Here is a 13804-nt window from a genome sequence, read left to right as displayed (position 1 = left end):
CTTGCTGACAGTACTTGGGGAAAAGACAAAGACACGCTCGTTACCACATACAAAGCAATTGGCCAGCCGTTTGCGTGTTACGCGTCCCCTATATGGTCGCAAAGCCTAAAAACTACCCACTGGAAGAAGCTACAAGCCTACCAAAACACTGCGCCAGAACCGCCACGGGCTGTCTTCTTATGCCCCCAGAACACCACCTACATACTGAGGCGAGAATACTCCCCATCAAGGAGAGAAATGAGATGCTAACCAAACAGTTCCTGTAGAATACCCAGAAACCTGGGCATCCCAGCAGACATTTTATTGATGAGCCAGCACCGCGTAGGGACTTAAGGAGTCATCTCCGTCAGCATTTTGAGGAAATACGGCACCTGAGAAGCAAAAAACACAAGCAGGTCCTTGGTGAACTCCACAAACAGGCGTCGGGGAACAGTACCCAAAACTTGCGGAAGAGGAACACATACTCCCCAGGGAAACGCGAGTCACTCTGGCTCAACTTCGTTCTGGATACTGTAACAGGTTAAACTCTTACATATCCAGAATCAACCCCGATATACAAAATGTATGCCCCGCTTGCAATGTGTCCCCACATGACACCAGCCATCTCTTTAATTGTAATGTGGAACCAACGCCTCTAACACCCCTTTCATTATGGTCCTCCCCTGTCGAAACAGCAAGTTTCCTTGGACTCCCGTTAGAGGATATTGATGACAATTTGTGATCGGTCGCGGCTATTAGGTGGGGCGAAACATTGCTACAACAACAACAACATGCCGATTCAAGCGATAGTGGAAGTCCTGCTTCAGTTATGCCACCCTTTGCGATATTTTGATGGAGGGATTGTGAGTAATCCAAATAAAAGGTTTTGTGAATTAAACACTAAAAGGCGTTTTCTTTTCTGAAAGCAGTGTCACCCTGTTGGCTCTTCTCAGCCTTCTTCTAAGTTTGTGTGTTTCTTTCACAAAATATAGAATAATAGAGGAAGGGGTCTCATTACATACAAAAAGAGGACTTTTGCAATATGAGGGTAACAGTTTTTCCAGAAAAGAAAACGTCATTAGTCTTCTATACATAAATTATAGAAATGCTCAATTTCTCCGAGCTAGCTGAAGCTTCGACTGTCAGTTAAGTGCAAGGAAAAATTCAGCCATTTTACTGGATTTCGGGTATTCCCAATAGATTTTTGCAATTTGTTCTGAAAAATATTCTAAACTATGGATTTAACGGGGGGTTGGTGGCCCTGTTTCGGTGAAAATGAAAATGTCAAATGAAGCTATCTGAAAGACTGCTATCCTCCAGTTAAACACGAACTTAACTCGATGTAGTCAAAACGGCCCTAAACCTTACCACTGGGTATATAAAGTGCGTTTTACCTCAAACCGAGCCATTGTTACCAATTTTTAATAATTTGATGTTATTGTTATATTCTTCAACTTTCAGAGGAAAAGTGGTCATAAGTGAGCGCTTCACACAGCCTTGGCTTTTATTTGAGAGCCTTTATAAATTTACAAAAATTGCCAACGAAGAAATCGATCAAAAAAGGCGTCTCGATCAATTTACACGAAAAATGATTAAATATCGTCGTGAAATGATCGCCAATGGTAAGGATACCGAACGCAAATGCCTTCTAGACTATATGATTGAAATTTCAAATAAAAACGCCGATTTCACCGAAGATGATATTGTGGACGAAGCTTGCACTTTTATGTTAGCCGGTCAAGATTCCGTTGGTGCTGCTGTCGCATTTACACTCTTCCTGCTTGCACAAAATCCCGAATGTCAAGATAAATGCATAGCTGAGATTAATGAAATATTTGCGAATGATAAACGTGCACCAACAATGAATGATTTACGTGATATGCGTTATTTAGAGATGTGCATTAAGGAATCACTACGTTTGTATCCCAGTGTACCACTAATGGCACGCAAACTAGGTGAAGAGGTGCGCCTAGGCAAGTACACTTTACCTGCTGGTAGCAACATTTTCGTTTGTCCCTATGCCACACATCGCTTGCCACATATTTATCCTGATCCAGAGAAATTCGATCCAGAACGCTTTTCACCACAAAATACAGAATTACGTCATCCTTATGCGTATATTCCGTTCAGCGCAGGACCACGTTATTGTATTGGTAATCGTTTTGCAATTATGGAAATGAAAGCTGTTATATCGCGCATATTGAGAAGTTATCAGCTGCTGCCAGTGCCTGGTAAGGCTTCCATTCGTGCGACTTTTCGTATTACATTGCGCGCATCTGGCGGTTTGTGGGTGCGCTTGAAGCCACGCGAGTATTTACTAGTCGATTACAGTAATTAATAATATTGAGCCAAATGTCCTTATGCCTTAAATGATTAGCCAATAAATTTAGGTTTATTTATTAATTAGATTGATTGGATTAAATTCAAAAATTTTAGGCTTGTAAGAATTTATATGTGCACTTAGGTTGTTATATGTTCATGACAAAATGTTAAAACCCAACTTAGTATATAAACTTAGTCTTATGTAAATTAGCTTTATCAAATTTGGAGACAGCTAGTTTGGAAGGGGGTTATGCACTGAAATCATCGAATTAGTATTCGAAAACACCAAATTTATTTTTTTTCTCAGCCCGCAGCAGTCTTTAATTTTAGAAATAGATACGCTCGAACACTACTGCACCTATTAAGCTGCATTTCTTTATTTGACTCTAAAAATATAACCTTGAAATAAAAACCAGATCATCCATTTCTGAAATGCTAAGAATTAAGATGCTATGGACGAAGCAAATACAGCGCTATAGCGGCAAGAATTGTTATTGTGCGAGCCGTAAATCAGCTGTCGTCCTTCGTTTATTCGGCTAACGAATTGGTTTGTCGTGTGTGTTCTTAATTGAGGTGCACTCAGTGTGGAGTTCAATTGATTTGAATTTTGTACTATGCAAAGGGAACTGATCAACATTCACACCACGGATCAGCAGCCTTGTTGAGGAGGCAGGGTTTTCCGCTTACCACGCCAAAGATCTTAAGTTCAAGTCCCGCGCAAAGCAATATCATTGGCTAATGCCAAATTTAAGAGTGAAAGGGCAAGTGCTTCATACGGCGGGTAGTCTTCACGTCTTCACAATAAGAGAGAGAGAGAGAGAGCTGGGAGCTTTCCTGGATCAAATTCAGAAGAATACCGATTTTGAAAAAAAGGTTTTTGAAACGAATCCCAAAATCGCCACCCGAGTAAGAGTGATCTTTCTCTTACTCGATGACTGACGAGTATATCGTATTTGGAGTATGGTATATCGTTGTACAGAGCTGCTTATAAGCTATAATTGCGGTACCCTGTCATAGGCTTTTGAAAATAAGTCAGTTTGTATGTATTTGGGTCCTACTAAAACACAGGCCGACAAAATGATCAGTCGAAATCTGGCCTCAAAATTGCTCTATCAGCTCCAGTTTTCGAGATATCCTAACCTAAAAGTGCAAAAAACACCATTTTTGCCCATATTTGAGGTTATGTAGCCTTGCAGATGTTTTCTTTCACCAAAATTAAAGGATAACATCTTTAAATACAAGTCCTCTTTCAAATAGCGTTGGGTTTGCTCAAATATAATTTTTTTTTTTCGCTGAGACATCGCATTTTGAAATTTTCATTTTTCTAAATTTTCCTACACCCGAAAATCGATTGAGATAACATGATATAGTCGATTACTAATTTTCTTGAATTGAATCATATTTTTCTTAAAATTTTGTCTCACACCATAAGTGTGCTAACTCACCACACCCCTACACTATCTAACCATCGGGTACCAAGTTACACACAGCCCAAACCCTAGAAACCACCTCTATCATACCGCAAGCAGGCAAACCCACTTAACTCCGGGGACAGCGTTTACTCGCATATTTTTCTTAAAATAAGTCTTATTTATCTAGATATCTCACACCACAAGTGGGCTAACCAGCTTAATTGTTAACCCATCAACTCCCGTATCCCCTGGTGTAGGAAAATTTAGAAACATAAAAATTTCAAAATGCGATATCTCAGCGAACAAAAATGACATTTGAGCAAACTTAACTCCATTTGAAAGAAGAAGACATACTTAAAGATGTCATCCTTTAATTTTGGTGAAAGAAAACATCTGTAAGGCTACATAACCTCATATATGGGCAAAATCGGTGTTTTTCCACTTTTAGGTTAGGATATCTCGAAAACCAGAGCAATTTTGAGGCCAGATTTCAATTCATCGCATCAAAATCTTTCGAAAACATATATAATAAGATTTCTGGGTCTGAGATGCTGTCGGCCTGTGTAATCAAACTAAAGCTGTTTTTTTCGCGATCATACATATATACTTAAACTTTACATGGACTGCTAAGTGCATAACTTTATCTGTACTTATGAAATTGTTGCGCATGAAATTAGTAATAAAAGGATTTTGGTATGCGTTATACACTTTGACTAAAAATTGCGTGCCTCCATTATTTCACGAGTCACTACTACTATGGGTTATTGCCGATTAGCGTTCGTTTAGTCGCAAACGCAGATGTATAAGCAAGTATAAAAAAACACGACCTAAACTTAACTTAGATAAGCGTCGCAGTAATGTACGTTTATTGAAATTTTGTAATATTTTATTTAATTGGCGGCCGGCGTGGTGTGATGGAGTACGGCTATCATCATCCACACCGAAGATCCTGTGTTCACGCCCCGGGAAAAGCACCATCAAAATTTCAGAAACAAGTTTTTTCAATTAGAAGAAAATTTGTCTAAGCGGGGTCACCCCCTCGGCAGTGTTTGGCAAGCACTCCGAGTGTATTTCTGCAATGAAAAGCTCTCAGTGAAAACTCATCTGCCTTGCAGATGCCTTTCGGAGTCGGCATAAAACAACTAGGTCCCGTCCCGCCAATTTGTAGGAAAAATAAAGAGAAGCACGACGCAAATTGGAATAGAAGCTCGGCATTAAATCCCTTCGGAGGCTAGCGCACCATACATTTTAAGGGAAATGTATCGATTGACTATCGAAAAGTTTTCAAATTTTTTTGTTATCGAAATTTTATCGATTTTTTAGCGAAACATTTCGGTATGTCATCAAACTCATCGATTTCTTGTCGACAAGTCATCAGAGTATTATCGTTATTGACGAGTTATCGGTTTGTAATTGGTATGTTATCGAATTATTGTCGACTAGCTATCGGTTTATTATCAAATGTAATCGACGTAAGTCTGTTTGTCTACACATCGAAATTCACAAGTACTTGATAATCACGCCCTTTTTTACTTCCCAAAAACATTTTCATTGTAGCGCAGTTCAGTCGAAATGAAGTGATCGATTGAGGTAAATGGAGTGGTATATTCATGGCACGCCTATGATCCGAAGTTCAAGTCGAAATTTTTTTACTCACTCAAAACAGTTTTCTGAAAGTTAGATTCAAACTTCGGATTCTTCCTAACGTCATTTGGAAACACTAAGGGAAAATATACCCATATAAGCAAATTTACAGAGTTTCCACACACTTGTATTAATAATTACTTTCCCAAAGTCATCTGACGAGATTCTGGGGAAACTGGCAGTTTGCACATTGATGGACCGTAGGGAAATTGCTTTTAGAGGCGTAGACAGGTTCAGCCTGTTACAGTATTCAACGTCTCGCTAGTAAATCTAGTTTTTCACAAAAAGGTGGTTGACGCTGATAACAGGGATCAGCGGGCATGGCTCGTCGTAGGATTTTACCGATTCGGTGTGGATATGGTTGAGGGTCTCTTTGGGTATTAAAATACCGAATATCATCCTTCTGGTGGAAAAAGGAACTGCAATAAGAAGAAATGGAAATTAAAATAAGCAGCCTGTGTGCGCCATTTGTTTATTGCTTACTCAGATGTTTCATTCCTTAATTTCCATTGAGATAGTTTTCGGTCCACTATTTTAGACTGCTCCCCAATGTCTTGCAGCAACGTGCGAAAGCTTATTACAAACTGAGCGACACGAGTACCTACATATTCAAAAGTGCTGAAAATAGTAATTTTTAGCTTACAGTGAATCACTTAGCTCCAAAGGGTTAGAACTGTCCCTTAATGGCTTCCGAATCGCTTTCACATTTATATTCTCCTCGCGCTCAATCAATACCAACCTAAGTGCAATACTAAACATTATTTTATAAATTTTTTATCTCTATTTTAATTTACACGAGTACCTACATATTCACCCTTATCGCGAAGTTCACGCGGAAAAGTGTTCGCCTTCACTTCTTTTGTTCCGGTGAACTTTTCCGCCTATCGGTAATTTCGGGCGAACAAAAGTTTACTTCGAAACAGCTGATGCTCTATTGTGAATTAGAAGTGAACAAAAAATTTACTTGCAATTGTGTAAATTAAAATAGAGATAAAAAATTTATAAAATAATGTTTAGTATTGCACTTAGGTTGGTATTGATTGAGCGCGAGGAGAATATAAATGTGAAAGCGATTCGGAAGCCATTAAGGGACAGTTCTAACCCTTTGGAGCTAAGTGATTCACTGTAAGCTAAAAATTACTATTTTCAGCACTTTTGAATAACAAGTAAATTTTTTTTTCAATTAGCTTTCGTCAATATTACATGCTAAACAAGCCGGCATTCTAATATTTGCTAGATATTCTTACCAACTCCTTGCCACCATTGAAGCAAAAATTTGGAGTTCCACCAATTGTAAAACTGAGTACATGTCTTCGTTTTTTCGCATAGGGAAAAGGCGTTGGAAAGGACCATGAAGTGGGTTTTAGCCAATCTTGTTTCAGTGAGGTGCTCAACATTTTGAACCGTGTCTTTGTCCACAATGGATAACTTGGCCGACTGTACGTTGTCATAAAAAATATAATTTACATACCTACTTAGCAATACAGGAATTTCACTTTTTTCCACTCAGCTTCCGATTGTGCAATATTTATTGATTTATTTCTAATAATAAAAGTATCAAATTTCAAAACAAAAAATTACTTACATTTTGTTTTCCTCTCGTTCGCCTGTAAAATATAAGTGAACAAATTTGGGTTTCCGCGCTATTCATTTCGCCCGAACAAAGAGCTACCAATAAGGCGAAATGTTTTTCGAACACGAAAAGTTGTTTCGCGACCTTCTGCGATAGGGTGAACAAAAATTGTGAATATTTTCGGGTGAAAATAAAACTCGCGATAATGGTGATTGTGATAGAGTATATCATGAATGAGCCCTCAATCTTTCTGAAAGTTAATGACATTTAGCGCAATGTTTGTGCTGTGAATTTTACGTAAGCCATGCTGACGATTGGATAACCGGAAAATACGAACGAAATGAGGCGGCGCTGCTGTCCAATAGAGAGATAAGGGATGCTATGACACTCCTTGGTCGCCTGGTTTCCCATAGTACCCTTTAAACCCATACAATTCTTGAATTGAAGTCAACCGCGACATAGGCGAAGGGGTTGAAAAGGGAGGGAGGGGGGAGTACAACAGGATCCGTATCGTCAAGTCGTTTAAATTTGTTCTTGCTGTATCTGCTTGTATGCTATTGTTTGATTCACACTTGCTTCAAGGCGAATCTATAAAAGGTGGTGGCAAAGCGAATTCAATCAATTCGCCGTGCAGATGGATGTCAAGTCAAAAGAAAATTTTCTTAGATTTCGATTAACTGACATACACCTATACTGAATTCGCCTTGACCAGGTGGTGTTATCCCATCAGCTGATTGCTTCTTCTTGATAATTTTCCATACAAAGCCTTGTACAACAAAATGTCAGTTAACCGAAATCTATGAAAATTTTCTTTTAACTTGACATTCATCTGCACGGCGAATTGATTGAATTCGCTTTGCCACCACCTAGTATAGATTCGCCTTGCCACCTGGTACTGAATTCGCCTTGCACTTGCTTTCAAGAAAGATTGATAAAAATAAAAACACGAAAAGAAAGCATAAAAGGGAACGCCAACAGAGTTGCATTTAAGGATTGTATGATGTAAAACGGGGCAGAGAGTTATGAACTTCATCGCCAAGTAAATTTGACACGAACATCAGCATAGTGGTTGCAACTGCTGTAATGCTCCTTTCGTAGTATATTTTGTTAAAGAAATCATATGTCCTGAAAAACCTAATGGAACAGAGCGAAATAACATCACGCAAATTCTGAAAAAGCATCTAAAATAGTTGGTTTGATGTTAATAAAAGTACGGCTGTCGCATGAAGTAAAAATGACTCATCGATATAATCATAATCATTATTGGACTGTCCATTTATTCTGCAAGTTCCAGTTCCCCACCAACGGTTGGCAGGTTGGAATGCCAGAGAACGTGGTGTCAGGACCTATGCGGATGTTTATGATTTCACGATCGGCTTCGCCTAATCGAACAGTTAGAGTTTGACGCTCTTAGTACGAATTAGTGTACAGCCGCAGTAGCGCTCGATATAAGCGCAATAACCCAACGCAACAGAGTATTTCACAAAACTTGTTTATTTTAAGTTTCAGAAGAAGTGTAGTCAGCGATTTAATACAATAAAAATTTAAGAGCATCGTTATATTTGTGTTTTTTTTTTTTTGCTTATATATGTGTTCATATGTATGTGCGTAAAACATTTATGTATATTATTTTAAACAATTAATTTCTATTCATAAAATATAATGGATCATTACAATTAAAGGTAACAACAATAATTCTTAAAAGAGGGTAATCAATATAAATTTTTTAATGTATTTTTTTTTTTGTCGGTGTGAGAATAAATATAATTTTGTATTTAAATAGAAAATCAAATACAAACACAAAATGCATGAAGTATGCCGTAAGTACTATTGAATATTAAACAAAATGAAGTTAGCAAATAATAAGAAAACTTATGTGCATTTATAGAGAGTGAATTTCGACTTCAATCAAGCGAACATATGTATATAACCTTTCTAAAGTGCGCATTTAGCCCTGCAAGTTCAGAAGCTAAAAGCGGCGCTTTACTTTAAGTGAGTAAAATGCGCGCCCATGCGCATTGCATCTATGTATATATATTTTTTTAAGTATTAAAATTTCTATGTATTTGCATTTATATTCGAGTGGGTTCGTTGATTTTTTTTTTTAATATTTTGGTTTTTTTTTTTTTGTCAAATAACAAATTTAAGAGAAAACTTATTCGTAGCAATTTCTTGCAGTGTTATATATCAAAAATACAACAATTTACAAAAAAAATGTTGACATCAAATTTTATGAGATTTTTAAGGGATTAAATACTACAAACAACAACAGCAACAAGCTTGTTGTTAATTAATTGTTTTTACAAAGTCAACTTTTTGCTGCCCCAATTCACGAACACGAGGCGCTTCATAAGCTATATCATACAGGTTACACCCTACATGTGCGCGCGACGTCACGTATTAGTTTCATTATCATCACTTGATACCCTGTCAATCGGGCGCTTGAGGCTGCGCTGGTACTTTGTAAGTAAACGGGTGTATTATGTGAGATATGCATCACTCGCGCACGTACAGGCTAGATTGCGCCTCTGACATTGATATAATCAGCACGCACCTATCCCGATTTCACCTGATTGCCGCTCATGTTGCTATGTCTACGTGCTTGCGCTGTTGCCATTTTAACGTCGCGCCTCGATACGTCGCGCGTTGGTGGCAACGGTTTGTTGCTGCGCCAAGCGCTCGGTCGCCTCACGTACGCGACTGCTTATCCGAAGTGGCGTTGTTGTAGCTCGCCCGAAAAGTGGCGAATTGGGCACAGAAGTGCATTGTTGTTTTGATTGTTGTTGTTGTTGTTGTTGTTGGTGTTGTTGCTGCTGCTGCTGTTGCTGTAATTTTGATATGATCGATTTCGTTGCAGGGATTGTTGAGGTTGCTGCTGTGGGTAGGAGAATAGAAAAATTATAAGAGAGAATTTTTTTCAATATAATAAAAAAAAGATTGTAACAAAAGAAGGGGCACACTGTGCAACCACATTTTTGGGGCTTGGATGGTTCCACTTAGGATCACAGAGCTCATCCACTAAGGTAAAACTTTTGAATTGTTTTGTATATTAAGTTCAAATTTCTTTTTTATGATGATAACTGAGCAGGTTGATGTTTTCCTGGTGGCAAATTGGCTTGTCTCCATTCTGCAAAATTTCCTTCTCCTTCAACACCCCACCCAATGCATTTGCCTCATATGTGTATGTATGTACGTGATTGCTGCACCAACTTACTCGCTCGTGGCTGACCAATAAAGCACACCAATCGCTACTTCACTGTGCTACCTGGCGCCAATTGGAAACAGCAAGCTGCCCCAAATCACATCTTACTTCGCTGTGCACCAACTTCCTCTGCTTAAATGAGAGGGTGCCGACAAGAATAGAAAGAACTTTGCTTATTATTTGTCCTGCATAGATAAGATTAGATTGAATGGATGCTGCCCTCGGGTAGTAGTGCTAGTAGAGGCTAACTTGAACAGCGCAAAGGTATGTTATGGTACTAAATACCATTCAAAAATATCGAGGTTAAAACATTATTGATGCGGATAGACTAAGCTAGACATCCGATTTGTCCTACATGGATAGTAAAGCGATAAGTGGCTCCATGATTCGAACCTGTCATCTGTCATGCAGATGCAGTAAGGGTTTTTAAACATATATGAAGGGCTCCCATTGAACAGTACTCATCATTAAACATGAAGGAGCCTTAGAGAGCCAAATGACTTAGCAACCCCCTCTGACCAGAATAATCACGCTACCCTGCAACAGGCTGTGCTCCGATTCCCAAATAATAGTTTTCCGTAGATAAGTCGGGTCGATTGAATACGATGGTAAATTTCTTAGCAGTAATACAACGGGACGACTTCTGCTTCAAAAGTACTACGGTGATCTTAGAGGACACTGGGGGTCTCTCAGCCACACAGGGTCAAGAAACTCCCTTACTAAACACTGTTATTCGAGTCAAATATAGAATTCTTGCAGAAGAGTAAAGCAGGCATGTAGGCAGCCGCGCTTTTCTCTGGTTTAACTTCGATCTAACAGAAAACAATACTAGTAGCAATTACGGAATGCAAAGAAGCCTATAATTAGCCAGTCCGCATAACTCTGCTCTTCTAGCTACCGCAATAAGTGGTTTTGTCACTGCGACTGGAATATTACAATATATCGCAGTGATAGCTTCAAGAAATCACCGTGACTGACTTACTACATCCCGTTGCTAATTATGCTTCGCAACAAAAGCAATCAGACCCAATCACAGATCTCATCTCAGATTCAATTAGATGCTATAGTATGACTTAATGGTACTTTGATTCGTGCTGTGACTAAGGCAGCCCAATGCGACATCCACCAGTATGATAAAAGTTACCGGATATATTATTTAGTAAAGCGTTTTAACCCATTAAATCCTTTGCGTCTGGTCGCTTGGAGCCTTGCCTTTAAACAAAAAGGGAGACAAATTTGAGAATTATTTAAAGGATGCTTCACTAAAAGTCTTTTCCGATAAATGGACTTGAAGAAGAAATAATTTTGTCAAACATCTTAACCCATTGGCGCCTCAAATATGTGGTTGCTTTGTTTAGTTTGAAATTAAAAATTAAAAAATTAATCAAAAATACTTTGGCTATTGCTGGCGAAGCTTTTGGAAACTGCATGCTTAACTTTGACATCCAGCTCATTTTTATTCTCACGCGCTCTCAATGCTGGATGTTGTGGTGATTTTCGCGTCGTTTCCAACTTAGCGCTGCTCTTTTTCACACCACTTACACTTTTAGGCTTGTTATTTTTGTTGGCATCAGATGCGTTGTTGAACTTATTTTTCAGCTGTGACACTTTTCCTGCCGCTTCCAAGAGCGGACTCGATTGTTGTTTTGGCTTCTCACGTAGCGCATTGTTCTCCAGAGATTTCTTACGCATTTTAATTGTGTTCGTGAAATCAGAACGCATTATCGTTTCACGCAGAGGTGGCGATACCACAACTGCAGTTATATCCAACACATTGACGTTTTGCAATGAGGATGGGGGTGATATAGATAGCGGTTGTTCAATGGGCACTATCGCTTCAACAGCATCCAGCGCTTTAAACCAGCCGCCATTCGTTAAATACTCTTCCGTCGTACGCGTTGTTGGCTCTAAAGTCGCGTTATGTATACGCTCACTCAGTTCCTCTACACTCGTCTGACTTGGTTTCTCTGCAAGTCGACTCATTCTCGCGGAATCATTGCCCGTTTGCTGCGCTATTTCTTCCAATTTCGAATTAAGTACATCGTGTGGTACACCAACTGAAATTATCGTTTCCTCATTTGTTGCAGCTGTTGTTGTAACCAATTCATCAACTGTGCTATGCTCCACTATTACCGATACAGATGACATACTCGCGCCAGTGCAGTAGCATGGAAAATTTCCGCTTGCGCTACAATTCGAACATTCACTATAGCCGGAGTCACTACGTTCGCTGCATTGTGATTTGTCGCGTACTTTATTAAGTGTTTTTTGATAGCGTCGCGGTGCTTCAAGTGTTGTATGATTTGGCGCCAATTCTATATTAAAGTTGTCGTCTTCTTCATGCAATGATCCCATTTGCGCGCAATTATGTGGATTGTATAGATGATTGAGGCCAGATATTGAAGGTCTTGGACTGTTGGACACACTTCCCACATTTGAGATGGCAGAGTTGCGTCGTGAAGCAGATAATGTGGCCATGCGTCCTAAAGCGCGTATAGCATTGCCGGTTTTCTTGAATTTGAGGGTTAAAATAAAGCAGCGTGCAGGATGTTGTTGTTTGGTGTAAGCGTTATATGCAGAAAGCGGACATTTAATAAAAATATATTAAAAATAATAAAATTAAATATTGTTTAAGTAAAAGCAGCTGAATTTAATAAAGTGCTCCTATTAAAATCTGAGTAAAAGAAAAAAATAGTCTGTCTGTCCTGGTTCAACTTTTTTGGAAAATAAAGGAAGCTTGTCTTCGCCAGCAACCAAATTCACCAACACCCTATACAGGACACCTCTGAGTATCAGGGGGCTAGCGCAAATTTCACCTACGCCATATACTTCCCTCATCGAAAGGACACAGGCAATCCCACCGCCGGTGTTGTTGTAGCATTAAGGACACTCCGCGAAGGCCTTGGGGAGTGTTATCGATGTTGGTGGTCCTTTGCCGGATGCAGATCCGGTACGTTCCGGTACCAAACCCGACCATCTGGGGAACGCTTTCTTATGACCACATGCGACCTTCTGGGTCATGCCGCCCTCCCACCCCCTAGATCCATGAAAAGTTCGGGGTCGCCAGAGCCTCGGTTGCTAATGAAACAGGATTCGCCACGGATAAGTGAGGTTGACAATTGGGTTTGGAGAAACTATACAATGCGCTGGAAACCTGAAAGGATTGCGCTACACAACTCCTTGAATCTAGTATTTTAGTCGCCTCTTACGACATGCATACCTACCGCGGGTATATTCTGACCCCCCCCCCCCCCCCAACCCGCTGGTGGAATCCCACCACCGTCGTTAGTCCCACCGAACGATTGGGCACCAACCAGCTGTTTTCAAAATCATTGTTCACCGTTTTCAGCAGTAATTATTTGGTATCCGATTCCTTGTTCGCCATACAGCTAGAGTATTGATGACACCTCTCTTTGGGTAATCACCTACTTCAGATCCCACCCCCCCCCCCCCCTCTATCTACAGCTTTTGAGGTAGTTAGTTCCTCCAAATTAGGCTCGTGCTGTAATACAGCTTAAGAGAGCCTACCTCACCTTCACCATTGCCTTCAGCTATCGCTGCTCTTCTTTCTAACTAGAGTTTCTTCCTCCTCATACCCTGTCAGCGAAAAATATTCGACGGCTTCAAGGGGCCTATGTCATGCTCTTACTCATCTCTTGAATTCTCCATTGC

General features: G+C 39.6%; 2 protein-coding genes across 10 annotated transcripts in view; one reads left to right on the top strand and one right to left on the bottom strand.

Moving 5' to 3' along the window:
• Positions 1 to 4763, top strand: part of Cyp4aa1 (Probable cytochrome P450 4aa1) — a 34265-nt gene extending 29502 nt beyond the window's left edge. For 6 of the 9 annotated variants that reach the window (XM_067775063.1, XM_067775058.1, XM_067775059.1 and 3 more), the window contains exon 6: positions 1441 to 4707. In XM_067775063.1, coding sequence (XP_067631164.1) covers positions 1441 to 2317 — 877 coding nt within the window. In that variant the 3' untranslated portion in view covers positions 2318 to 4707. Of the gene's footprint in view, positions 1 to 1440 lie in introns of all 9 variants that reach the window. The other 3 variants (XM_067775064.1, XM_067775065.1, XM_067775066.1) reach the window with 1 other exon arrangement.
• Positions 4764 to 8408: 3645 nt separating this feature from the next.
• The window catches only part of Strn-Mlck (Stretchin-Mlck), a 243780-nt gene continuing 238384 nt past the window's right edge, over positions 8409 to 13804 (bottom strand). Inside the window, exons 24-25 of the mRNA XM_067777186.1 lie at positions 11527 to 12643; positions 8409 to 9805 (exon numbers count right to left, since the gene is read on the bottom strand). Coding sequence (XP_067633287.1) covers positions 9549 to 9805; positions 11527 to 12643 — 1374 coding nt within the window. The 3' untranslated portion in view covers positions 8409 to 9548. The remainder of the gene's footprint in view (positions 9806 to 11526; positions 12644 to 13804) is intronic.

Source organism: Eurosta solidaginis, chromosome 3, assembly GCF_040869045.1.
Source record: "Eurosta solidaginis isolate ZX-2024a chromosome 3, ASM4086904v1, whole genome shotgun sequence".
Lineage (NCBI taxonomy): Eukaryota > Metazoa > Arthropoda > Insecta > Diptera > Tephritidae > Eurosta > Eurosta solidaginis.
Note: the sequence above shows the minus strand (reverse complement) of the source record. Positions and strands in the feature narration are given on the sequence as shown.